Consider the following 27,873-nt stretch of genomic DNA (forward strand, 5'->3'; position numbering starts at 1 on the left):
CAGGTGAGGGACAAGGGTGTCCCCCAGGGTGGGTGAGCCGAACCCCAGCTGCGCAGCGAGGATGGAGATGGGAGACCAGGGATGCAACGAGAACTGGTGGCAGTGGGCGAGGGATGGTGCTGGGACCGAGCTGCCTGGCGGCCACCACCACCGTGACGGCACCAAATGGGCTGCAGAGGGCTTTGCTGACGGCCACCCCTCCCCAGCACCGTCCCTGTCCCTGTCCCCGCGCCGTGCCGGCCCCCGGAGGCCAGCGGAGCCGGTTGATGATCAGCCCCGGCCCCAAAGAAGAGCAGCCCAAATGGCTTTGGCTCATCAGTTCCTGAACTGGTTTTACCCACCAGACGGACGGACGGACGGACGGACGCTGAGGGAGAGGGCAGGAATGTGCCGCTGGGCTCCGGGCAGGATCGGTCCCTGCAGCGCTGGCCCAGGCTGGCGCTGGGTTAATGGGGCTGTGGCCACGGAGGAGGGGGGGGGGGGGGGCGCGAGAGAGACTCCGTGAGGAGCAGCATCCACAGGGAAAGGTTTTTTCCTCCGATACCATCATTGCTCTTATCTCTGCCAGACTCCCAGCATCGGGGATTAAACTTCCTGCCCCGTGGACGGAGGCTCAGCGGGGCCGGGGAGGGCACCCCCTGCTCCCCACAGCCCCGCGCAGCACAAAAAAGGGCTTAAAAAAGCCGGCGGTGGCCTCGAGGGCACAGCGTGGGTTTGCCCTGGGAGCTCCTTCTTCCAGCCACCCTTGGGAAAGCCAGCGCCGAAAAGCTGGTGACAGCCCCAGGGACGCGCTCGGCCGGCAGCTGGAGGACGTCGTGCCAAAGCAGCGACTCGGGGTCACCCCAAAAGTCCTCCCATGCTCGGCCCCCCTCCTCTGCGATGGAGCGGTGGCATCTCCTCACGGGCAGTGGTCCGGGAGGGAGCCGGTGGCTCCCGGAGACCTGGCAACACAGGCGATGCCCCGAGGGAAGGGGTTTCTCCTGCGAGGAGCTTGCTCCCACCGAGCCACTGGTTTAATTCGACGGCCCCCAGTTCCCGATCCAGGAGAAACCCCCCCTCTCCAGGACAGACCATGGTGTACGGTGCTGTCCTTCGGCTGGATGATCCACCTGATGTGTCCAGTTTGACCGCGGCCGTGTTGCCGGAGCTGGCTGAGGGGACCCGCTTCCTCTCCCCCTGCCCGCTCCCTTCCCTAAAGCCTGAAATTGAGCGGGATTTGGCTGGATTTGGGATCTTTTTGCATTTCACCGAGTTATCCCAAAGAGCGAGGTGGGCAAGAAGACAGGCAGCCGGGGGGGGGGGAGCAGAGCAGCCGAAGGGGCCGGCGGGGGTCACCGGTGCCACCACACACACCATCTCTGACCATTCCAGACTATCGGAAGACAGAAGCAGCAGCGCATTTCTCTCCTCGCCGGGGCGGAATAAGCCATTCCTGTTTCCTGGCAATAAGTCACTGCTGCGTTGAGCAAGGCCGCTCCCAGAGCAGCCACCGCACAGGCTGCAGGGCGTGAGACGAACGCCGGCAGCAGCCGGGGGAAGAAATTCCACCACCTCCTTCTCTCCGCGGGGTTGCACAAACAGCCACGGCAAGCGCTTTTCCACCAGCCGCCCTCCCCCTCGGAGGTTATGCAGATACTATGGAGATAGACCGTAATGAGCTGTAATAACACACATAAATAACCACCATCCCTCGCTCCGCCACCTCTAAATAACAAGGCTCCTTTCCCTTCCAACCTACGGGCGCGCGCTCCAGCGTGGAAATGAGAATACTTCCCGGCTGAACGGCCGTCACGTAGGAAGGCGGAGGGTGGGAGCCCTCTCCCTGCGGCTCCCGGCCCAGAGCACCCTCGCCCGAGGGCCACCGCGGCGCCGGGCAGGACCTGCTTGATTTTTGGGGGGGCGGGGGGCAGACGCTGCCCCGGGGGCCCTCCCCGAACTGCGGGACGGTGAGGTTTGGTTCGTCGGAGGCTCGAGACGCCACCCCGGCTTCGTTTCGCAAGAGGCGCATCAGGATCCGCAGGCAGTTCCCAAGCCGGGCTGGCTTCGGGGTGCCACATCGTCCCTGCAGGAAGGCAGCGAGAGGCAGGGTTGGGGGTGCCACCAGTGGCTGGTGACCACCCCCCACCCCCCCCCCGCTAGCTACCACAGGTCGCTGCTGCCCATCGGACACAGGTCTCCGGAGCGGGACCCCCACTTTGGGGTGCAGGGAAAGGGCCGTGGGGTGCCACGCTGGGAGGGAGAGCTTCCCCAGGGAGGGAGGCCGAGCACAGCGACACCAAGTTCCATCAGAACAGCGCTTAAAAAAATAATTTTAATGTTTTCACCTTTAAGATACACCATCTGTTTATTCCACGGCAGGATCCCACAGCCCGAGTCAGAGCAAAGGGTGGGAGCGGGCATGGGGCCCTGCTCAGCAGGCAAAGCGTGGGAGAAAGGGATGGGGACCGGGGGTAATTCCAGCGGGCTCATCCCTAACCACACATTTTTTCCCCAAAACCAAAGCTCGGGCTAAAGCCTGCTCAGGAGAGGGGCGCTGCGTCCAGCAGCGCCCCCAGGACCCAAACAGCCCCAAACAGATCCCATACATTCTCCAACTGAAGTTCCACAGGGAGAAAAGGCACAAACCTTTCACCTCCGTGAATCCCACCACCCTTCCAAAACCCCTTTTTTTTGCCCCTAGAAATTGCTGCCTGCCTGGCTCAGGAGCCCCCCATCACTCAAGCAAATCTCAAATTATTCATTGATTCCCCTCCCCCCCCCCCCCCCTCCCCGAGCCCGGAGAAAACAGCCAGAAGGAGCTGCACGGAGCGAGCTTCCTCCTTGTGTTTCCTCAGTAAGGTTTCCCCCCAAGCACCCTCAGATCCACGGAAGCACCGCGTGGATCCCAAACTCAAAAGGCAGGTGGCCTTCCCGAGTCACCGGGACGTGTCACCGACAAGGCAGGGGACAGGCAAGTTAAAGTGCATTGTGTCACCCGGTCAGAGGAGAAGACGGAGACCCCTGGAGAGTAACAGTAGTGAAACTGCTGGAAGAAAGCAACTAATGCGCTTTTCAGGCCGGCCGCAGGGACTGACCAGCGAGCAGGAAGCTATTTAGGAAATAATCCCGAAAAAACGTCGTTTCATTCTTGCGCTTTTACGGGGCAATTAAAGCGTGTAAACAGTCAGTCAAAATAAGGACCCTGTTGCTTCGAAAAGTCACTCTGAGCACAGCCCCACCGACTATCTGCTCTTCCAGCGCAGTCTCCTGTTCACCTTCAGAGCTCGCTGTTGCTTCCGAATTATTCCTGCCTTATCTGTGCAAAGACAACTATTTTGCTCACTTCGAGCTCCCGTAAAGGAGGCACCTGGAAAGACACTACAAGCTGGAGCCAGGCGAGCCCCTTCCCAAAGGAGCTTTCTACCAACTCCTCATCCCAACGGAGACTGGTTAATATTCGCACACCCTCCTGCAGGAGAGAGCAATTTTTTCCGGTCTGGCGTCCATCGCCAGCAATGGACACGGGGAGTTTGGTCAAATGGATCCAAAAGCAACCTGGGAAGCGTAGGAATACTGGAAGCACTTGTAAACGTCACGGCAGCGCATCGCCGCCCTGCTTCAGCTCCCCGTGGCATCTCTTCCAGACGCTGTGGAGCAGAAGCTGGTTCACCATGGCTTGGGAATTAAATATTAAACCCGGCTCAGGGGCATCCCGCTGCCAGGACTGCTCAGAAGGTGCTCTCCAGCAGGCAGTGGCAGCCGCAGCCGGTGGGACACACCTCCTGGGTGCGAAACCACTCCATCATATGGCTAGTGTGGCCCCCGTGTCCGCAGGTGAGGCAGAAGTTGGAGGAGCCCCGCACGGCCACGTGGCAGATGGCGCACTGGAAGGTGAAGCCCTTGCAGATGGCACACTGGGTGCCCCGCACCTCGCTGCGGCAGTGGCTGCAGTACACCCCGAACTCTGGCCCGAGGGAAGAAAGGGAGAGCAAGGCAGTTAGTGCTGGCAGAGGCATGGAATGGTTTGGGTTGGAAGGGACCTTAAAGCCCATTCAGTCCCACCCCCTGCCCGGGGCAGGGACACCTCCCACCAGACCAGGGTGCTCCAAGCCCCCTCCAACCTGGCCTTGAACCCCTCCAGGGATGGGGCAGCCACAGCTTCTCTGGGCAACCTGGGCCAGGCTCTCACCACCCTCACAGTCCACATCATGGACAAAGAAGCACCCTCTGTTCAGCAGATGAGTCCCCCAAACCCACAGCCTCAAATCTCCTTCATGGGGGGAGAATGGTATTTTACAGAGGCCTCAGTTTGGTCTCCACACAGGAGCAAAGAAACGGGCAATCAGTGTGCCAGGGCACAGACTGGCCCTCCGATTGCCCTGATGGCTGGGAACGTGTGACAGGTTTCTGGCTGGGGACACACCGACACAGGCTGCAACGATGAGGGCTTCCCGCTGCGCTCATCTGCCTCGCAGCTCTCCGAGGTGTAACTATGAGCAAATGAGAACGGCCTTGGTTTCTCATCTCGGAGACAGCATGGAACAGACTGTTGGCCATGGAGGGGATGAAGTCACGAATTTTCACTCCAGTTACCCCCCGGGAGGAGTCCCTGGTGACAAGGTGAGACAACCTCAGCTTCTCTTGCACCTCCCACCCGCTTCTCTCCCCCCAGGTTAAGTGCATCTTTTCCCAGAGGCCTAGGGAGAGGACATTTGGGCAGCTGTCCTTAAGCGGCAGCTTGGGGCACTTAACGCTGCTGAAAATATTTTGGGAGAAAGGTTCCATTTGCCTATTTCTTGGCTAGCTCAGCCACGGTCAGAGATCTTGCTCTTATTCAGAGGGAACAAAGAACAGCCACCAACATAAATCGCTGAACATCGCTAGAGCGGTTCCAGCTTCACTGGAGAGATGCTACAAGTCTACAAAGGCCTCAAACCAACATCTGCAACCCTCCTCTCCACCAGAGCTGTGAAGAAGCTAAACCCATTTGCTGTCAAGAGTTAATTTCTGGGCAGACCGATGGACACTTTTCATCCCTAAGCTCCTAAGGTAGCGCCGTGACTCCGCCTGGGCAGCCGGAGCAAGGACTCACCAATTCCTTTGTGGGGATCAGGAGGACAAGAGACAAACTTCAGAACCTCAGCCCGTTTCTCTCGCAGGCCCCAGCGATAAAGGATTTCTCCATAGCACTTCTTAAAGTCATCAAATTGCTGAGTGTTGGCAGGATCCAGGAGCCTAGAGGAACAAAGAGGGTTGTCATCCACCTGATTGACTCACAGAGCCTCTGGTTGCAATCTTCTTCCCAGGGATGGCTACGCAACCAGCTCACGTGGCTACAAAAAGAGCAGTTCACTTCCCACGTGCTGCTGAAACACTGCTGGATGCTGACTGGTCCGGTTTTCACTTGTTCTACACTCAAGGGTGTGACAAATGGGTGGGCTACCCTGTACGACCCCCACCATGGCCACTTATAGATGTATCATACGCAATCCCAGCAGAGTTGATCTGCACCATGAAGCAGGTTGAGGGAGGTGATTCTACACTTCTCTGCTCTGGAGAGACCCCACCTGGAGTACTATATCCAGATTTGGAGTTGTCAGCACAAGAACCAGCACATGGACCTGTTGGAGCGGGGTCAGAGGAGGCCATGGAGATGCTGGGAGGGCTGGAGCCCCTCTGCTGGGAGGACAGGCTGAGAGAGTTGGGGGGGTTCAGCCTGGAGAAGAGAAGGCTCCGGGGAGACCTTAGAGACCCTTCCAGTCCCTCAAGGGGCTCCAGGAAACCTGGGGAGGGACTCTGGATCAGGGAGGGGAGCCATAGGAGGAGGGGGAAGGGTTTGACACTGAAAGAGGGGAGATGGAGATGAGATCTGGGGAAGAACTTCTTTGCTGTGAGGGTGGTGAGAGCCTGGCCCAGGTTGCCCAGAGAAGCTGTGGCTGCCCCATCCCTGGAGGGGTTCAAGGCCAGGTTGGAGGGGGCTTTGAGCAACCTGGTCTGGTGGGAGGTGTCCCTGCCCAGGGCAGGGGGTGGGACTGGATGATCTTTAAGGTCCCTTCCAACCTAAACCATTCCATGATTCTCCAAGGGACTATCTGAAAGCAGGGGGGCTGCGTCGCAGCACTCACAGAGACCTGGCTATCGAGTTCCAGCTGACTTGGGCACAGACTCACGCGTCCCTGAGCACCCTGAGACATACCATAACCTACCTTTTGTTTTTCTCATGCTGGTCTTTCTCACGCTCCCGATGATCGGGATACATCAGGTTTCCATAGCGGAAATCATCCGGAGAAGACTCGCACCAGGGAGTGGAGGCCTGTTCCGTGTCTTTGTTTGCTGCAAGCATCAAAAAGTCGTGAGCGTACCTCAGAGAGCAGAGCACTCACGAGTACAACCGCCTCAAAAATGGGGTGGGGAAGGAGCAACGCAAGGCCACACATTGGCACACCCCGTTTTTCCTCTCTAAGACACGGCGGTATCACCTTCTACTTTCCTACGAGCACTGCCCTGCTTCAGGAAATGAAACGCCAACCTCTCCTTGCCAAGCGCTTCTGCTGCACTTCTGGTGACAGGGACAGCCCTTTTGCCTCCCAGTTTAGACAAAAATTATCCAGGCAACCAATCCCACAGCGTTTGCTTGGGAATGCTATCCCTGGCAGGCCTGGGCTCCTCTTTCCTAGAGAGGGAGGACTCTCATCCCCGGGCTGCTGTTTCGTAAAGGGGCCTCTATAGGTAAGGCATTGCCCTTGGGGCAGGGAGAAGACTCCTAATAACCGCTACAAGACAACATCAGCTCGTTAACCCCCAATTCTCTGCTCTTCCCCCTCTCGCAGACGCCCTGATAACGCAACTGAAAAGTTACAGCTTTGGTGCTAAAAGGGCTGATGCTGCCCCGGGCCGTGTGTATCACCAGGCCAACAGCCTCAACTCTGACACCGGAGCCCTTAAGAGTGACTTGTCTTTGACACCTGGGCAGTTCAGCAGAAAGCCTCCTTAGGCCCGTGGGTATTTGTGGCACCTAGAACTCAGCCTTCCCCGTTGCTGATGTTTTTCCAGCGATGGGAGAAAGCACAGCGTTGTTTTTTTCCCCCTGAACCCTGTGGAATTAGCCAGCTGATGACATTGCGAGGCCGCTGTCGATAATTGTTGAATGATGGTGGTGACTGGGAGAGGTGGCTGAGGACTGGAGGAAAGCAAATGTCACTCCTGTCTTCAAAAAAAGGACAGGGAGGAGGATGCAGGGAACTGCAGGCCAGTCAGCTCCATCTCCATCCCTGGGAAGGTGATAGAGCAGCTAATCCTGGCAACATGAAGGACAAGGGAATTACCAGGAGTAGTTGTCATGGATAACACCCTCAAGCCGTGCAAAATGCTGTGGAAAGTCTATGGCACCAGGCAGCATGGAGGCAGTTACTCCGAGGGCTTGCTATAGCCAGGCTGGAAACAAACTGGGACAAACTGGTCTCTCTTTTTGCTTGTCTCCAGCCGGAGAAGGCAGCAGTGGGAGCTCTTGGCTCCGGGTTAGCCTGTGATCCAGGCACCCAGCTTGGTTTGTCTTGGGCGTTTGTAAGAGTTTCTCCAGTGGGACAGGATGCTACGGAGTCAGAAGGGGCAGGACTGCGCGAGCATCGACACGGTCACTGAACGCCCTGCTCACTTCCAGCCACAGAGTCACATCACCTTGGCCAAACCCCAGAAAGATGCTCTGGCAACAGCCAGTACTAACTCCCTTCTTTCCATCTAAAACCTAGGCCAGAAGGGAGGCAGATTCCTCTACGTACTCCCCAGATCTCAGTACCTATGCTCCAGCCTCCGGTGCCGAGTCCAGGATCTGACATGCTGGAACAGGAGCCAGAGGAAGTAAAGCTAGGCTGTGGAGGGGGAAAGGACAGGAAACCATGTCATCTACGTGAGAGATGTTCAAAGATATCCAAGACAAACGGGGAAGAAACGGTGATCTTACGTATCGGCTGTGGGAGGCCAGGTTGGAGGCACGCGGAGGAAAGGGGCCGTAGGAATTCGGGCATCCCTGTAGCCTGGACTGGGCTTCAAACACACTGCAGAGCATGGCCAAGGTCTGCACATCGTGGAGCTGCGAGTAATGAGCCAGCCTGGGGAACGGGAAGGACAGACGGTCTGAGACCAGGTAGAATTCAGCAGCAAAAGCATTGAGACTCCAGGACAACGGATTTAAAACCCGTTGCATCAATGGGTTTGGGTCTCGTTACTGCCCACAGGAGGCACGTGCGCTCTGCAGGACAGGGTTGTCTTTTCTGTCACGCCTTTGAGGAAACAAGTCCTCCTCCTGAAAACACTTGGTGGCCTCACACGTGGGAGAAAGATGGGAGCTCTGGGAATCCAGCAGTGCTCGTGACCTGATTGTCCCAAGTTTGTGCAGCTTCAGGAACAATGTCCACAGAGCTGATTTTAACTGGATGTAAAGCTGGAGCCATTAAACTCACCCCCAGCCAGGATGTCTTTTGGACAAAACCCTCTAGGTGCAAGCATCCCACATCTAGGTCACGAGGCGAAACCCCACCACAGGTTTTCTGGAGGGCTGTGAAGTTTCTGGATTGTTCTGAAGACCCACAGTGATGAAGACCTACCCGTCCTCCCCTCCCACTGCTGCCACACAGCAGGAAAGAGCTAGGTCAAGCAATCGTATGCAAAGTACACCACACAGATCCTGCGCCTCCAAATAGGGTATATCGACGGATAATATCAATTACTGATTACGTCCCCTCCTGAACAGATTCACTGGCAGGGGGACATTTGCAGCCAACGCTTGGTTTTGAGATCAGTGGAACGATTTCCCAGTGATTGGCAGCAGTGAAAGGTGAATAATAAATCAGCAGCACCAAGACACTCATTTAGGAGGTGGGGAGCAGAAAATCAGAATCTCCCAGTGGAGATCTCACTGTGGGCAGACTGGGAAGCAGAGCTCCTGCTGCACCCGACCTATTGCTCAACGTTAGCCCAAGAAGAGCTGGGTGCTGGAGGGGAGGCCAAATGCTGCCTCCTGCATGGCACAAACACACTCGCAGCTCCCCTTGAGGCACCTCAGGCTTGAGAGAGGAAAAATTACAGGCTGCGGCATGATGCCAAGCCTGAAAAGATGCCGTACAATGTCCGTAGTTATAGAGGGCTCTGCTTCAGCAAACATTCCCCAGCCCCTCCCCAGCGTTCAGACACCTACAAGGACTCCAGTAATTGACGTCCAAATGGATGTTGTGCCCAAGGTATCTCCAAATCTGGGTCAGACTTCGGTCCGAGACAGAGATCAGTGGCTACCATGGCCAGTGACCAAACCTGGCAGACAGGAAGGAAAAGCATCAAAGCTACAATTAGAAATAATCACACTCCCAGGGCATAGGTGTGCACAAATTCACTCACAGACAGATAATAATGGAGCTTGCTTTCCCCCCCCCGCCCCTCCTGGCAGCAGGGAGCAGCTTCAGCTTTCGTGTCACAAATTATATAGAGAGTAATACAAACTCGAAGCTTTCCCTGTCCCACTTGCCTTAAGTTTGGGTTAAACTTTGAAGAGTAATAGCCTATAGTCTCACAGACCTGCCAGGGTAAATTAACAGACCTATTAGTGCATTTTATATTCACAAACCTTAAAAGGCTTTACATTTGAGGCAGTTCTTGGGTTCGGAGATGTCTGGCGGCAGGAAGTTTACTGGTGAATCATTATTTGCATGAAAAGTATCTTGATTAGCTCAGGCGTTACTGAACACCTCTGCTCTCCCAGCACAGCCCAGCACAGACAGGAGTACGCTTTGCCATTTCTACTCCAACAGTTTAACTATTTCACATGAAATTTCTCCTTCACCTATCATCCTCTGCTCTGAAAACGGTTCCATCTTTTCAGTCGCTATACCGTGGACCTAGGACTGGTTTTTTCTGCTGTGCCGTTTAAAATGGGACAATTAGAATATTCCAGGGAAAAGCAAAGCTCCTGGTTTGGCATGAGAAAAAGAGCAGGAAAGGAAAAGGAGCATGGTGGTGGAAAGACAGCAGAAATCAGAGAGCTGCCAACACAGAAAAGTAAAGAAAAAACAATGCTGCAATACAGGCTAGAGTTCCATGGGACAGGGAAAAAAAAAGCAAGAAACACAGGTATCTCAGAGAAGTCTTGCTGAAGTTATTCCACCCAAGCTCTGGTCCAACATGGGCAAACCAGGCAGTAAGATTAAGCACAGACAAAGGGGAACTAGACCTACATTCTCTCTCCTGGTCTAGCAGAACCCACCGAGAAGCAAGACAACAGCTTGACCTTGCGTCTGCTTTGACCAGATGAGCCTATGCACATTCCCTGCCCAGGTCTAGGAAGAGCCAAGTGCTCGGGAAAGGGGCACAGGCTCCTCTGGCAGTGCCAGCCCATTCCCAGGCACTCCTCAGTCCTGTCGAATGTTCTGCCTGTTGCAATGGACTAATCACATGGAAAAGGATGGGCCAAAATAGCCATTTTTCTCCTATTGCTAGCTGAAGGGAAGTGGCCAGCCTTTTGGGGCTCAGAACTCTCCTGGGGAGAAGCTGGCTGCAGTTAGCACCCAGTGCCAGGGCAGATGAACACTGAACAACATGAACCACTACATAAATAAGACAAAGACCACCATCAAAATGCTGACAGCAGCCAGGCCACTGTGTGCACAGTTACTCCATTCGCTGACTCAAAAATAGGCTGTCGCTTCTCACTTTGCCTGCAGGAATTCCCTGAAAAAATGCGCTTCTCTCATTTTGGCAAAAGGGCGTAACATAACCTGCGTGCAGCCCTGGGAAGGAATCTCTGGATGCCAAGAGACCACCTCCCTGGCTGTTCCACAGGCTTTGGTTCACCAACCGGAGGGTCCCTGGAGCAACTGCTGAGTCCAGCTGGCTGTTGGGGAACCACGGTGACAGCAGAAGCCATTTGAGGGTAGCACAGCACGGTGAGGAAGAGGACCGATTCAGCGTAATACCTGTACGAGGTCCCTCCGTCCAACAGCCAGGGCTGAGGCAGCATTCTTCTGGCAAGTCTCCTGGATATTATTCACGTTAAGTCTAAAAAGAAAGAAGACAGCTCAGGTCTGGTTGGCAGATCCTACTGTCCATTTACTTGCAAAGATGGAGAGATGGGGGGAGAGCGGTACTGGCAGCAGTGAGTAGCCCACAACTTCCACATCAATACCAGATTGAGAGCATGGACAGGATCCCATCCCTTCCTCCCCTGTTATTCGGGGATCACTGCCATCCTTCTGGCAACTCCCACTATTCACCTTCCCTAACAGACTGCACATCAAGTCCAGCTCCAAACTAGCTGGGATTGATCCTAAAATGTGCGGCTTCCAAGGAGATATGGGACCAAACCTGTGCCAGGATATCACCAAGCCAAGATTCGCTCTTGTCCCTAGAAGCTGGTGCCATCAGTTAATGGTCCTGTTCCCGTTCAGCCTGTTGGGCTGCTCTGACTGACCTGGAGAGACACGGTGGTTTGCTGCTGGTCTTCAGCCTGTTCCCCAGCAGGAGAACGCACCCAGCGGGGAGTCTCTGAGAGGCTGGCAAGGTGGGCTGGGGAAACCCACATGGGCTTTCCTGCTTATCGTCACAAACCTTCCCGGGACACTTGACACGTTTACTGTTTAAGATCTTACAGCAAAGGGAATAGGGTCAGGCTGTTTACACATGAGACATCCAGGGAGAAAGGTCCAACGGGTCTTTTTAAAGAATGTTCTTTATAATAACATTGGGAAGAGAGAAGGAAGATTTCTTCTCTCATTTTTCTCCCCATTCTTTAAGAAGGGAAGCCTGCTTCTTCCCTGAATGTCTATAGACCAGAAATCCTGTGAAGGATCAGACAGTACTACCAAAGCTAAGGAAGAAAAAATTCAGGAACAGAGATTTGGTAACTATCTGAATTAGACAGTTTGGAAAAAGACATCCCTTGTGGAAAAAAAACCAACCACCAAACAAAACAAAACTCAAAGAACTTTTCCATCCTTTCCATCGAAGCCGAAGAACCTGCTGTACAGACACTGGTATGTACAACCGAATCTCTGTGGGAATGGGGCATTCCAAATACTGCTGAAATTAAAAAGCCTTATGAGCTAGTATCAGTTTTATAGTACGAGAATGTGCATTTATTGGGATTTTTAAACCTGGGCATTTAAGTGTGGAGTTTAAAGAATACGTACTGATAATTTCTCCCTTTAGCTGATGAGAACCTGAACCTGTAAGGTTTGCAGTGGTGATGCTGGAGCGTGGTTCGACCTCTGTGTACGATACACCGTATTACATATGTATATTACATATACACCAATACACCACCGCAAATTTCTCCCATCACACCTTTTAGACTTACAGGAGACAAGTCCCTTCTCACAGGCAGAGGGGGACACTGTAAAAAAGCAGGAAGGCAAGAACGGAGGAGGAAGGCACAGAAACATTTAAAGATCTGTGCTGACTGATGTCAGGACTAAAGCACAGCAACGCCGACAGCAGCCGCTTTCCTTTGGGAAAGGATTCCAGCCCATACTCACATGTAGAGCTCTCCCAGCAGCTTGTGGACCGGCAGCAAGCAGGAAATGTCTTGGATAATAACTTTCCCAGCAGCTTTGATGGGTCGGTTGTTGGCATCTGTCCCTTCTCGTTTACTTTTCCACCTCCTGGATTTCTGCAGAACGAAGGGCAGCGTGTTAGCGGGGAGGAGGACAGCAGGCTTCTCGGGCCAGGGAACAAAGCACTAGGGTCAGGAATAATGCAAGCAGCGCCCAAACCTGCCTTTCGGAAGGCTCTGTGTTACCCTGGAAAACATCCACGACATGCCCAGGAGAACAAGCATCTCCATCTGTAGGAAGTGAAAAGCAGGTCAAGGCAGCGAGCTCAAGGTCAAACTCACTCAAAAAAGATTTTGTGAGTTCCCCTGCGAAAGCCACTACGAGAACAAATCGGCATCGGGATGCCGATCAAACCTGGGCAGCTTGGGCAGGAGGACAGTTCAATTATCACTCTCGTTAGAGGTCTGGTCTGGGAACCCTCTGCACACAGACCACTGCTGACTTCAGCCAACATCAGCGGGAGGCAGCTTCTGCTTGCCCTTAGCTTCAGGGCCAGCTGAGAGCTCCGGACTGTCTCTTACGGTCTCTCCTTTCGAGGTTTGAGTACCCCCTCTTTAGCGCCAGGACAGGGCTCCCACCTCCTGCTTTATCAACAGCTTCCACCAAACAACTGGCAGATGATAAAGCAGGGCCCAAGTTTTCCTAGCAAGGATCCTTAGCTACCATGCTCATGGCTACTTACGGCTGGCTCACAACATAAAAGGGGGCCAGGGGGAGAAGAAAGGAGAGGAATCAACACAAGGGAACAAAACCAAGAAGCCAAGATTCCCAAATACTCCCGGTAATAAACACGGAAGCAATTTTAAGGCCAAGCTGCATAAAGCTACCTTGGCTGTATGAGACATGGGAGAGCATTTGGGTGGTATCCTGGCCTCTTCCAGCTCCTCGATCCAGGAGGGTGAGGAGGAGGGACGGGAGGATGTGCAGGAGAATGACAGGAAGAAGGCACTGGAGCTCCACCTAGGGAAGCACTGGCCAGGCTCAGGCGCATGGGGAAGGAGGCTCTGCAATGCTGCTCCCCTGTGGCGTGTCCCCTCACTGACACAGAAGCTTCTCCTGGTCATACTAAAGATATGGAGAGTTTCCTGAGGAACTTGTGGGGGAGGTTCCTACACTGAAGGAGAATGCTAACTATGAAGGAGCCAGCAAAGCAGCCTTTAGTGCTCCTAAAGAGCAGGCTGGGCTACAGAAGGGCAGGCCTTGGACCTTCAAGCAGGGTCACCTCTACTGTGAAGCCAGCTCTGGGACGGCTGGGTGCCAAACTGCCTTTGATCGTGATCATACAGTCCTCAGAGAACCTGGGCAGGCTTATCAGAGACACAAAATGCCCTTCAAAAAAACCTAAGAACCTTAAGAAATTAATTCCTCCTTCACTGCCTGCCTGGCCCTAGCTGAAGTCAAGGCGCTGAGGAGGTCCTGCCACACTGAGCATAATGCCATATCACAAGAACTAAAAAAGCCATGCTCCTGAAGACGCTCTGGACACACTGGGTGGCCGAGGCTCAAACATGGGCTTGACAGTAAGTGAAGAAGGCATTTTAGACTTGAAGGAGGTGAAGGAGGATTTTTCCAGGGCTGTCCCAGGCATCATCACAGTTCCCCTGACCTTCCACCGCTCCCCAGAGTGAAGAGGAGCAGAGGGTGCACGCTGCCCACCATCCAGAGGTGCCCAACGCTGGTGGAAACGGGACCGTCAGCGTTCAGTGCTCTGGAAAAGCTGGCTGAGCAGGGCATGATTCTGTTCTCTGCCATGTTCTCTCAAGGCCAAATCCACCCAAGCAGAATTTGCCTGCAGTATTTCTCTGCTATGTCATTCTGAAGCTGAGAAGCACTAAGGAAGGTGGCTAGAATGTGATGGGGTGGGAGATCAAACCCTCTTCAGCCCATCAGCTCCTAATCAAGGTGCTCGTCTGGACCAGCTCTGGCTCTCTTACCCTTGGGCAGACTATTCCTCTTTTAATAACACCTAAAAACGGACCTACCCTTGCCATGCTGAAGGACGTGGCCTGGATTACAGCAAGGTTCCCAAACAACAGCGGCACCTGTACCTCATTCCTTGTCACGGTGGCCAAATGCTGTGCAGCCAGGAGCTGCTGATGTTGCCAAAAATGATACTTGAGCAAAGCTTGGGAGCCCCAGCACAACGACGTGCCATCAGGGCAAGAGCTCAGGCACTCATCCTGGGAAGGGCTACCAGGTTTCTCACAATGTTGCCCCATCAAAAGCTGTTGTTTGTGCTGTGTCTGAGCAGGCGTGTGAAGCCAGGCTTGCAGATGCAGAACCACATTCTGCAGGTCTATCACTAAGGGTTTCTAGAGCTTGGCAGGTAATTTGGAGAGCAGCTTCCCACCTCCTGACCGTCTGTAAGCCCCCAGGACTCGAAGCCGATGAGGGGTTCCCTCTGACAGAGGAAGGTTCACTGCCCCGTCATCAGGAACAGATTCAACCTGCTCCTGCCCTCTGCAGGATCGGACTGAAGGAGCCTCCCAACAGGCATTTCAAGGACTAGAAACACAGACAACACATATCACTTGCCACAGGTAATTCAGTCACTTTTTTTTTTTTTTTTTTTTTAAGGAGAAATGACAACAAATGAAGATGAGAATGGAAGAGAGGTCCCACGAATGGTTTCCCCTGCTTGCTGTTAGCGTATCACCAGACAAATGAAGACACTAAATGTATCAGAACCCCCGGAAAACTTGGGACTCACAATAAAATTATCCTGTTTCCTTCCTCTTAGCACTGCCTATTTACTGGTGAAAAGGGAAGCCCTCATTCTTTACTGGTGCAGCTGCTGGAGGAGAGTCAGTTGATAGCCATATGTCCTGCCAGTACTACACCTCCATGAACGCTACTTCCAGCCCCTGACAGAAGAAATTCATAAAGCCACATATACAGCCACTGTTAAACATGTCTGGGTTTTGGCAATTCAGGTTTGCCTCAGCTACAGCAACAAAGCGTCAGAAAAAAACCTACGATCAGAAGTATGGGAACCGTCATGGATGAGGTAAAGCTCATCACCATTGATGGCAGACGTTCTACTCTGAACCAAATCATTGCTGGCATTAATTACAGGAGTAGCTCTCCATCAGGCAGCATTTGAGTGCTTTTAACAGGGATTACCAAGGAGAGCTCTACCTGTGGTCTGTCTGGGCCAAGGTCCACCACAAGGTTCCTCTCTCCCTTCTACTGCACCTCTTCTCCCAGGAGAAGCTCCCACTGCAGTGTCACGGGAAGGTGCCACCGAGGCTCAGGGGCATTAGGGTGGAAAACATGTCTCCTCCTAGGGGCTGGAGCACAGGTCGTGAGCAAGAGCGGGGAACGTAAGGGTGGGAGCTGAAGCAGAAGTCAACATGCGTGCACCAAGCTAACTATTGAGAGCTGAAGGTCCAAGACACAGGTCTTCTGCACCGCCCCTGACATTTCTTTCTGCAGCCTAGAATCCATGCCAAGGGGAACTGCATCTACCCAGCTGCTCCTGAGAGTTTAAGGAGGGGAAGAAAAGAAAGAAAACAGCTACAGTGATAGCAAATTAAGACTCATCAGTTCCTCAGAGCACCAGAAGGAAAGAGACCAGAGCGTTTATGACAATCATGGGGTCGGAGGTGACAGCAGGGAACAGCACTGAATAATGACTAAAAAAAGCCAGCCTGCACCTGCACTACCATACCCAAGGCTGCAATTTGCTGCAATCGGAGGTGATAACGATGGCGGTAAATGGGTTACACGTAGAAACAGACAGCCCAAGAATAAGCCACCGGCTGCTTCGTAGCAACCACCATCGCTGCATACTCGGCAGCAGTCGTTACCAGAGGCTGGCGTGCCTGCTCGGAAAGGATGCCCAACAGCTGGGGGCGTGTGCCTTTGGGTCCTGCTCAGGCAGGCAGGGCTGGTAAGCAGCATCGGGAAAGGTAAAGTGCCTGTTTCGCATAAGCATATGCAAAATTTCAGGGTTCCTGGTATAAACCGGTGCCAGCAGGGCAAAGGGAAGGGCTCGATGCCGAAGATTAAGCTGCAATAAGGCATTTAACAAAATAAAGAGTTAAACCTGCTCGATGGCAGGTTCAAGCTGCTTCCAATATTATTTTTTTTTTTAAAAAAAATTTTAAAAATTGCTGCCTCCCTGCAGAAAGCTATGCTCCTTCATTCTGAACAACTGCCTACAGACTGACTCCCCCACACAGGTCATGCAGCACTGCCTGGATTTTCTCTTCAAAATAATCAACATTTACTATTTTCCAGCATCTCCCACAGCGCCAGGCGACTTCCGCAAAGGGACTAACAAATCTGAGGCCCTTCTGAATCAAGTGCTCCACAGCAGCAATATTTCTTTATAGCTTCCATCAATTAATAGCTGGCGCCTGCCCGGAAGCAGAGGCATTTCTGAATCGGAGGCTAGCCATTATCTAGAAAGGAGGAGGAATTATTCCTTCTTCTAGACTTGCTAAACTCTTCCTTCCCTGAGCACCCTGAAAATGTCGACCTCTTCTTCCAGAAGGCAGGCATCTGGTCTGCACAAATAATCCACACCTCTCTTCATGCATGCCTGTGTCTTCGCCTTCACTTTAGTGAGCGTGATTAGCCTCTTCCAAAGGTTATCCACAAATACAACCAGTCCTTCAAGGCTTGGACTAATCCATATATCAGTTTTAAGTATACGTTACACAAAATTATAACTTTATCACATCCCTACTCGCTTTTCCTTCCACGCCAGTGGTGAAGGAATTAAAGTCTGGCCCTTTGTGCACCCCGATTTGCCACACCATGAGCTGGCAAGTTCCTTGCTCGGTTTTCTTTCTTTCAGTCTGTTCCTGATCCAAGACAGAACTTCATTTCTTGCCTCTGCTGTTCACATTTCTTTATTAGCTCTCTGCAAAAAGCCTTGATGGAGTCAAGTAAATTACTTCTGGTTTCTTTCACCTATTATTTGCTAGTATAGTCTTAGAGCTGTTGTAATTAGGAAGGCTTGATCCTATTATACCAAGTTAAATTAGGTGTTACAGGATTCTATTTTATTCCCTGCTCTCTTATGAAGGGAGAGCAAGGAGGACAGCAGCTGTGAAAAACCAGCTGTTCACACAGACATAGAGAAAAACAGACCCAAAGAGATCATCTTTAAATTGAAATGGAGTTTTCAAAGCTTCGCCTGTGCTTGGCAGATGAGCGATGAGATAGTAATTGCCCAAATTTCCAGCACAGCTTGAGCAACGCCGATACCATCAAGACGTTCACACGAACGATGTTCAAGCTTGAGTGACACATAGACCTGAGTAATGGAAAAGGACTGTCAAAGCCTTGGAAGGGCCGGTGCCAGGAGGAGGGAGAATCTGCCAGGGTGGCCGGAAGGGCAACCACCCCAACTGAACACAGGGCGGTGCGGCTCCGAGGCCTGGGAGAAGATCACAAATTAAGGAGAAATTCTATTTATTGCTCCAGGAAATAAGGCTTTACAGCGCGTTGCACTCATTTTAATGAGATGACAGATCGTTGTCAGCAGCTCAACCAGTTTGTTTCTTCCACAGCTCTTCAGTGATCCTCCCTCTCTAACGAGGCTCCACCTTTTTCAGAAATGAGGTGCTTCAATGTCAGTCTCATCAGTTGGTCGATGCCGTGTAAGAATCATCCAGCTCCTCTGCTGTGCACTCTCTGTTTCTTAGAGGTTGGATCACTTCTTACACTTCAAACTACCCCTTGGCATCCTTTCCCGACTGCTAAAATAGGCATGTTTGTAGGTCAGTATTTGTACCCTGCAAACCAGCTCCTGTCCACTTACACATGTGCTCACTCTTTCTGAAGCTCAGGCAAGTGCCCCACCTCTGTGCAGGTTACTCAAAGGCAGGCAGGTGGCATTTTATTCTTGGGCCCTTGGGCAGAAGACAGGGTTATATCAAGGACAGTATTAGCACAGCGCACAGTACCGGGAAGTCGTTAATTGCTTGTATGGACCAACGTCGCCGGGCAGAGCGAGGAGACATCTGCGTGTGAAAACGTTATACCCAGGAAAAGGGAAGAAAGACACCAAGAAAATTAAAGACAAAGGTAAATAAAACTGAAATGAAAAGTGCCCTGAACCAGCAGAGTTAAAGATACCGTTTCCCAATGGTTCTGTTACACAACAAGCAGTTGCAAACCAAGATCCCCCCTTTCATCCGCACACAGTTGTACTGTAGAACATCACCTGCGGCCCTGGCAAAGCCGGGGCTGCTGTGCCTGTGCCCCACGCCAGCCGCGGTGGGAGACTCCAGCAACCCCAGATGGGAACGAAGTCTTCCACGCGGAGTGGTGTTACCGAGAGAAGCACTGAACTGCAGTGATGGGACCTCATTCACACCATGAACTGGCAGCAGAGCAGAGGACAACACCCTGGTGCCCCATGTGCCAGGCTCCCACTCTAACTGGTTTTACTCCTCTTGGTTGAAGAGGAAGGCAGCTAAGTGCAAACTGCACGATTTTTAACACAGCTGCCCAGTGCCTTGGCACAGAAAGCCAAAAAACCACCTCTGCTTCCTCAGACATCCCTCTAACATCCAGCATCCTCCAGGACCTCATTCACTGGAACCTGCTGTAACTGTTCACTGTCATTTTAAACAATAAAAGCCACATGTCAGGACATTAGAAGGGATGTAGAGACCCTGCTACTTGGCAGGGCCGTGTGGAAATTGCCGTTATGGGCTGAGGAACTCATTCAGGTTGAGCGAGCAATCGAATTCAGTGATTGACTATGCAGAATAGCTCCAAAGTAGGCTTTCATTAGGAACTTGCAGACATTTCATTAACTACTCAGCACAGTATTATAGCAACAAGAAATGGAATCTCTCAAAGTACATTACCGTGCACTCACTTGAAAAAAAATATTCTGTTATAGTTCTGTAAGAGTCAACACAATAAAAAGGGGAAGAATAGGATTATTTGTGTTGAGTGCAATGTCTTTTACATTTATTTTCAGCTGATGACTGGCAGTCAGGACCATCAGCCGTGCCGGCTGAAAGCCTCTGCCTTCCCTTGTGTCTCACTGCTGGGAGAGACAGGGATCCAAGGGCTGGCTGCAGGGCCAGGAGGAGACTGCAGCCTTATGCTACACTTTCCTCCCCCAGGTCTCACAAGAAAAGAAGAAAAGGATTAGTAGAAGGAAAACTAAGCTCAGTCCTCTAGGAAGTCCTGCTCTCCTGATGGCAGCCACTCCTGCCAGCCTATGCCCCCCTGTGCTGTGAGTTCAAGAGGTCTCAACGAGGTGGGCACCCGGCAAAGCCTGAGGGGTGTCCTGAGAAGCAGCGATTCCCAAGCCCTGCCGAATTCCCTGATGGGACCCACAGGGACACCACAGCCACCACCCCTGTGTACGGGTGTCCCTCAGGCAAGGCTGAGCTCTCCCCAGGTCCCCACTGGCACAACCCTTTAACCGTGGGGAAAAAAACCCACAGCCATGGAACCTTCTTTAAGAGAAATCCAGTTTTGAAACAGTGATGGCACTGTCACAGTATAGATACAGCTTCTTCTTTCTGCTGACTATTCTTCTTTAGTGGGTTATTTCTGAGTGAAAAAGAGGGAGGAAGAAAGGAGTGTGCATGTGTGAATAAAAAGTGAGAAAGATACATATGTGTGTGTGTGTCTGTGTATATATATATATATGAATACACACATTTAAATGAGCACAGAAAGGCTCAGTGCCAGGTTTAGTTTCATTTTGGTTTACTAAGGAGATCTCTGCTGGGTTCAGCAGCCCCCCTGCCTTTACAGAAACACGACATATTTCCTGTTTGGCAACAGGCAAATTCCATTTGTTTTCTAACGGTAGTGATGCCAGTTGTTGCTACATGGGATTTAAATACCTGGTTATCACGGACAAATTCAGTTTTGGGGCTGAAGTTATGTAACATGAGAGTTTAACACCCAAAATTTCCATTTTTATTTAAGGCAAATATAAAATCCAAGCTTCAGAGCAGGGAGGCTAACTAGATCTCAGAGTCTAGGCTTTTTAAAATCCTCACAATGAAATGACGTAAAAATATGTAGCACTGATCTAACAGAGGCCACGATGTCAACTCCTGAAGAATCAGAAAACCTTTGCTAAAGCAAGATACAGGTTTTTTAGGTGCCTTTTAAAACTATTTCATCTGCAAAAACAGTCGAACTATCTCCTTCCTAGGGCCCTTACGCTTCTTCCAGCCCAGCTGTCCTGGTTTGAGGTAAAACAGAACTAATTTTCTGTTCAGTAATTTTTCCTTTTTAGCTGGGCCTCTTCTGACTAACTAAACTCTGAAATTAACAGCATATTGTTCAGAAACTGTTCACTCTCATAGTGATAAGACCTGATAATACCAAGGAATGGTGAGCAGAGAGGCCCTTGCTTATATTTATTGCTATAACAACCAAGGGCAGGTAAATTTGTTATTTGCCCCATGGGAGGGTTGGAAGCGGAGGGGTCACACCTGTGGGGAGGAGCGGACAGGACAGGTGACCCAAAACTGACCAACAGGGTATTCCATCCCATCTGCATCATGCTCAGTATAAAAGCCGAGGGATCAAAGGGTCAACTCTCTTCCTTCAATGGCCGACATCTGAGGAGGACCCTGTCTGTTCGTCTGCCTTTGATCCCGATCCGAGCAATCCTGACTCCAGATCCGGAGTCCAGCCTGGGACTTTCCCCTGTGCCTGCTGGTGATCATCACCCTGGGAGCTTGACACGGTTTTGTATATACTGTATTTTTTTTTTTCTTTTTTTCCTTTTTTTAAATTATTTATTATTTCATTATTAATATTTTCATTAAAGTAGTTTAGTTTTTTCTAAACTCATAAATCTCTTTTATCTCTTCCTCTCCTCTCTTTTCCTTAGGGGGGGGGGACGGGCCATCTGTTGCTCTGATTGGTTAATCTGGTCAAAACCACGACACCAGCCACCGAGGGGATGGCTTGGCAGGGGGAAGGGGAGCACAGGAATTTTCTCTGGCTCTCGGCAGACATGGCTACACACACGCTTTGTTCTCTCAACTCCTTTTCCCCCCTGACAAAAACCTTTTCGCCATCAATACAAGGGCTGGGGAGAGGGGTCATATAAAATTGCACCAAGCTGCTTCCATGTGTTATTTTTAGTCTTGTCTGTCATCTTAGAGAGCTGCGTGTCAGAGACAAGCACGCTGCAGAGGACAGAGGTAGCCCTTTAAATAAACTCTCCTGCAAAGACTAGAGCAGGCTGTAATTCCCGCCCCAGGCAGTACCATTTTCTCTTCTCATCAAAAAGAAGTTTGCGTGGGGGAAAAAACCACCAGAACGGGGACTCCAAAAGTCTTCCGGGATCTGCAGGGAGGCAAAGCTTGCGATGGGGACAGAGGCTCACCCCATGGTTGGTAGGTGTAATGACTAACTCGCGTCACATAAGCAGGACACAACCCCAGAGGGGTCAACTGTCACATTCAGGGATACTGGAAAATTAAGACCTCTTTCAGTGCCCAGGAAGGATGAGAGCTCGTGGCTCTGCCTTTCCCTCTGCTCTTGGGTCAGGAGTTACCAAGCTCTGCTGCAGCAGAGCGCAGACAGTTCTTGGCTTTCCCTGGGGTACCTGGAAGCTCTCCGTTGCTGCAGCGGATGTGTGCCCTCCACGGACAATGGAGACACGGCTCGAATGCCCTGAATTCTCAGGCTCTCCATGGAAGCTTCCTGTATTTTTTCAAGCCTGTTACTCCCACAGCATCTGCTCCAGGCACTCAGGGCCCTCAGCTGCTTCAGAACTACCCTAAGGCCACCCTACAATTACCAAGGGGTCTTCCTCACCCACTATATCCCAGAAGGAAACAACCCCTCTCTCCTCCAAAGCCTTATCTGTGAACAGCAACGACAGCAAGACCTACATCTAAACCAGAAGTACAGGGATTGGAAGACCTTCAGAGAATAAGGTAAGAATGGATTTTGTTTAAATAAAAGTCCAAAGGGGCACATATCCCTGAAAGAGACACCTGTAATAGAAATAACCCAATATACCCTGTAATCCAGGAGAGGTTGTCAGCGAGCTGCAGAAAGCCACAACCCTTTGCAGTTCTAGATATCAGGGACTACTGAGAAAAGCAGAACTGCCTACATGCGCTTATCCGGAGACTACAACTCGTTAAGTGTGAGATTTTAACCCTATGTAATGCAAAGGGAGACCGTGTAATGCACTGAAGGAAGCTGTGATGGTCAGTGTAGAGAGATATCAAAATAAGCAGGTCAAATGCTAGAGAGGATCAGTAAAGAAGTTACAGTAAAGAAGAGATAAATCCATGTGACACTTTTTACAGAGCTGCCTGTAAAAGGATGCCTTCCTGAGAGGAATACGAAGCTCCTGTTACCAGCAATACTCACAGTTATATGAAAGGAGTACAGATCACAAAAGCTGAAGTGTTGGGAAAGGCTTTTCAGCCTGGTACTTACCCTCTCTTTGTAGTAGAAGGAGCTAATGGAGACCTGCTCCTTCTCGCTGCGTGTCGGACTGCCGCTGTACAAACGCAGGTTGCCTGGAGTCTCCGTGCGGATCTTCATGGGGGTGATGAGGCCACTGTGGTACGCTGATAAAGCCGACAGGGACCTGGAAACAAGAGAACGCACTTTCAGGAGCTTTTGCCCACCAAATTGCCCTGGAGGCTCACACTGACATCTCCACTAACCCACGCTGCTAGAAATGTCTCAGGTGCGTTGAAGGAAGGGGTCTGCCGAGGGACAGTGACATAAGGGACCAGGTTCTCTGTGTCACGGGCACAGCTAACACTCGAGGTCAGTGCTTTGAGGGACAGTAGCTCCAGCATAGGACATGATACTCTTTTGCCTTCCTGCCTGTGACAGCAGAACACCTCAAATACCAGGCAGGGTACTCACCTGGGGGTGGGCTCTGTCGGGGACACCGCACGGTGCATGGTCATGGGTCTCGTGAAATACACCAGGTACCCTGCAGAGACAGGACATGGCATAAAGATCACTCCAGGGGGAGCAGATTACCCAGGATTTATACGGGGAAACCCAGTCATTTAAGGTAGAGTCAAGGGGCTGGGTGCCTATCCACTACTCTGAGCGCTTTTCAACTACAAGTAGACAATCTCATTTTCTCAACCCAAATCTACTCCCTGCAAATCCCTTAAAGAGCACGTTTTGTTGAGATGACTGTCTTAAAAGCACTGACTCGAGTGGCTTACAGATGTTGGAGAAAAGTCAGTAAAACAAAATGAGCAAACACATACTCATGTTTTAACTCTTCACCAGAACTTTGATACTCCAGAGGCAAGCGTTTAAATGTTTAGCTCTGCAGAGAAACCACTGCAGCTGGTACAACTCTTCTCTTCAAAAGGACAACCCAAGCCATCTGAAGCCACCTCCAAAGTACTCTCACCAAAGCACACCCCCACCCCATTTGTTAGCATCTCGAGCGTCTTCAGCTACCCACTCCTGCAAGAGTTTCAAGACTTAGCAGGTTTCACGGAGCCTGTTCAATGCAATACTACTCCGATTTACTTTTGAGGAGAATTCGGTGAGGCCTGTATGAAAAGCAGCTTTCAAAAGATGCTCAAGCTGGGATATGGTCAGGTCTGGAGGAGGCAGGTTTGCATCTGAAACAGCGCAGTGAAACTTAGCAGCTCTTCCTCAGACCTTAGCCTGTTTTTTAAAGACGATCTCTGCACCGCACACTCTGCTGGAAACCTGGACGTGATAGTACCCCCCCCCCTCCAATTTAGGAGAAGTTTCCCCATGACCTGGGGAAAGCTATTTTGGACAACACAAAGGGTGCAGAATGAGAATAGAGTGGTTAGTAACAAGAACATGGCTTCAGCAAGGGGTAAGTTCAATCCTAAATCACAGTAATTTTGTGAAGACTGAGAGCCAGAATATGTCCAGCAGTTTGATGCTGGTGGGAGAGAACTAGGCAAGGAAAATAGCTATTCCCAGTCTTCTGCAAAAGGTCTGTCTCTGGAATACACAAGCCAAAGGCCATCTCTTCAACAAGCCCTGGATTTCCAAATCCTAAAATCCCACATGCAACACCACCTGCAAACAGTTGCTAACCAGTCTCATTATCTATACATTTATCATATCGCTACTTTAATACCATTTCTTATTCACTGCATGGCAGTGACCAAAGCCTCCTCTTGTTCAGCGGGAAGTGTTCCCCAAGACATTAAGAGGGCCATTCCCTGGGTAGCTGTAACGTATCAGCGATGGGGCTAACCTGCGCCACAGAACCTGGCTCCAGAGGTCCGTGGAAATGGGATGTTAGAATCCTGGTAGGAGCCATAGGCATTGGAGACCCGAGCGAAGGTGGGCAAGGGGGGCGTTACGGAGTTTGACAAAGCGTAGGGATTGCTGGACGTGCTGTCCTCTTGGTTCTGAAACAGAAGGTAGCCAAGGTCACACTCCTGCTGCCACAGGAAGGAAACCCAGCTGGAGAATCGGGCATCGCAGCCCCACGCAGCCCCACAGAAGGTGCTCGTCCTTTGAGCCAGAGCAGAGGTTACTTCTCTGGCTGCAAAGGCACTCAAAAGCACATTCACCTTTGAGGATGTGCTCACCTTCTCTGGCTGCTTGTCCAGAGATTTCTCTCCCTCCATAGCCGTGCTGAAACGCAGAGCTTAACTTGGGGTGAAACAGTGGGAAACTATACGGAAAATCTGACCTTCAAACTCTGGACAGGACTCTCAACACAGGGAGCTGAGCTAAACCCGATACCTCAGTGATGCAAGGGAGACAAAGCCTCCTCAAATAGGAATCCTACAGAACTGTGGGGTGTCAAACCCAGGTTGGGAGTCTCGAGGAAGGCAGGTGGTATGAAATACTGAGGGACCTTAGGCCTATCCACAGGAATTTTGGAAGAAATCTGCATTTATTTGGATACAGAGTATATAGTATACAGGTTTAAAGGCAGCAGCTCATCAGATCTCCCTACAATGGAGAAAGTTCCCACTCTTACAACATTACTGCTGAAACCAAACAGAATTAAGCCTTTTCATGTAAAAAAAAAAAAAAACAAAAACCAACACCTTTGTGATGAATAAACAAAATCTCTCTGAAAGAAAATCTGAGGAGACTCTCCGATTTCTTCTTGAATGCTAAAAACACCCACTCCAGCACACTTCACCCACACACAGACCTAATACCTGACACCGGGATGCTGAGTAGGTATCACAGATCTCAGCTAAGGGCAGAGTGTGATTTGGATTTATCTGCAGTATCATCCCTACAAAACCTCAGCACAAGCCTTCAGAAAAGACAGGCTTTCACAGCTTTTTTTTTTTTTTTTTTTTCCCAAGGATAAAAAACAAAGACCCTAGAATAGGACTAGCAGGATCTCTGACTAGAACTGAGAAGGTAAAGACATCTGCCACTGCCTTGCAGACAAGAATGAATCCATAAGCTCCCCGAGGCCCCTCATGGATGATAACCATGCCCTGGCACTCAGTGGGATGTACTCAGAGCCGGGAAGCTACCACACACCGCTGAGATGCTCCGACCCCCAGCCATTCCTGCTAACCTGAGCACCAGTGAGCACGCAGAGCTCCCCAGAGCAGCAAACCTTCGGGGCCTGATTTTCAGAAACAAAACGCATCTAATCATCTGCTCAGTTTTCTTCAACATTAACCAGAAGCGCTTACACCAACATAACAGCCAGTCACAGGGGTCTATTTACACATCTAATGAGGCTGGACCCCCACTGCAGACGTTGGAGAAGACGAAAAACTAGGGCAGAAAGCCCACGCAGTTCTCCGTACCACGACAGACTCCAGCCAGGAGACCAGCTGACGCAGGCAGGGCTCCAGGCAGCTCTGGTTCCGCTTCACTTTCTGCAGAGAAGTGTCTTTCAGTATCTGGAATACACACAAGATGCAGCTTGAACCATGGTTACATCCACACCTTCCCCACATCTTTTTTTTTTTTTTTTTGGTCTGCAGAACAACTAAGATGCCAGGATCCAGAGAGGCCAAAGACATCCCCTGACACCCACTGGAGCCACACTGACCCACTGGTACGCTGTCTGTTTTGGGGAAGGGCTGTGAGCTTTCAGGGTTCACCTAGATCCAGCACACTCTGAGCCAGGATCTGGGCTTCTATACTACTGTAGCCCATACCGGTTTATGGCAAATTGGATCAGGTGGTTTTTTTCAGGAAGAAAGGCAAGTTGATCCATCAGCTCGCTGCTGGGGAAGGGATTTCATCAGCGACAGGAACTTCCCACACCACATGATCGCACACCTCGTCTGGAATTAGTGGGGTCTGTGTAAAAAGTCCCCTCATTTTTAAAACGGTTTGTGCAGGAAGCAACATCCCAGCTCAAAAACATTATCTTTCTGCAGCTGGACGCTTCACTGGTCACTTTGTCTATTATGAGCTTGGGGAAAACTGCATGAGGAGAAGGATGTTAGGGATCCTCAGGCAATACACATCACACTGGAACAGAGCAGCAGTGAAGACAACATGTTTAAAAAGCACCAGTGGAGAAAGGCAAATGCTGGGCTGCAAGGCCAACAAAAACCTCACCCTGGGAACTCCACAACATATCAGTTCAAAGTGACCTGTGGTATGGAGAAGAGGAGGCTCTGGGGAGACCTTATAATGGCCTTCCAGTCCCTAAAGGGGGCCTAGAGGAGAGATGGGGAGGGACTCTGGATCAGGGAGGGGAGCCATAGGAGGAGGGGGAAGGGTTTGACACTGAAAGAGGGGAGATTGAGATGAGATCTCAGGAAGAAATTCTTTGCTGTGAGGGTGGTGAGAGCCTGGCCCAGGTTGCCCAGAGAAGCTGTGGCTGCCCCATCCCTGGAGGGCTTCAAGGCCAGGTTGGAGGGGGCTTGGAGCAACCTGGTCTGGTGGGAGGTGTCCCTGCCCAGGGCAGGGGGTGGGACTGGATGGGCTCTAAGGTCCCTTCCAACCCAAACCATTCTGTGATTCTATGTCTTCAGCAAGGTCAGATGATTAATTACATCAGTAATCTAGCCATCAAGTGACCAGCATTTGTATATTTATAAAGACAGTGTATGCTCCCCACACACCTTGAGCAGCTTTGCCTTCATGGAGGCGGTGATGGAAGTTGGGTTGATGAACTGGAAGGACGGTGCAGCGTTATTGGGATACTGGACAGGGAACATCACCAGCATCCTGACTCTGTGGTTGCCGCAGTGCACCGACACCGTGCAGCTACGACTCACCGCATCCATCTGGGTGAGGAAAAGCAATTGCTCTGTAGTTACATCTCCAAGGACCTGGAAACTTACAGTGACTTAAATTCACACTGAGGGAGGGCTGATTCCTCTGCACACCCGTAAGTCGAAGTCATGCTGTTCTCAAGGGC

At 51.3% G+C, this 27,873-nt stretch overlaps 1 protein-coding gene across 2 annotated transcripts in view; it reads right to left on the reverse strand.

Annotated features, from left to right (window-relative positions):
• Window positions 1-3,707: 3,707 nt before the first annotated feature.
• WDR59 (WD repeat domain 59) overlaps window positions 3,708-27,873 on the reverse strand; it is a 48,912-nt gene continuing 24,746 nt past the window's right edge. Inside the window, exons 14-27 of one of the 2 annotated variants that reach the window (XM_074152170.1) lie at window positions 27,575-27,739; window positions 26,300-26,395; window positions 24,763-24,919; window positions 23,421-23,490; window positions 22,980-23,133; window positions 18,494-18,550; window positions 12,498-12,631; window positions 10,941-11,022; window positions 9,173-9,285; window positions 7,940-8,087; window positions 7,775-7,847; window positions 6,186-6,312; window positions 5,072-5,214; window positions 3,708-3,943 (exon numbers count right to left, since the gene is read on the reverse strand). In XM_074152170.1, the coding sequence (XP_074008271.1) occupies window positions 3,708-3,943; window positions 5,072-5,214; window positions 6,186-6,312; window positions 7,775-7,847; window positions 7,940-8,087; window positions 9,173-9,285; window positions 10,941-11,022; window positions 12,498-12,631; window positions 18,494-18,550; window positions 22,980-23,133; window positions 23,421-23,490; window positions 24,763-24,919; window positions 26,300-26,395; window positions 27,575-27,739 (1,755 nt within the window). The remainder of the gene's footprint in view (window positions 3,944-5,071; window positions 5,215-6,185; window positions 6,313-7,774; window positions 7,848-7,939; window positions 8,088-9,172; window positions 9,286-10,940; window positions 11,023-12,497; window positions 12,632-18,493; window positions 18,551-22,979; window positions 23,134-23,420; window positions 23,491-24,762; window positions 24,920-26,299; window positions 26,396-27,574; window positions 27,740-27,873) is intronic. The other variant, XM_074152171.1, reaches the window with a different exon arrangement.

Source organism: Numenius arquata, chromosome 8 (genome assembly GCF_964106895.1).
Source record: "Numenius arquata chromosome 8, bNumArq3.hap1.1, whole genome shotgun sequence".
Classification (NCBI taxonomy): Eukaryota; Metazoa; Chordata; class Aves; order Charadriiformes; family Scolopacidae; genus Numenius; species Numenius arquata.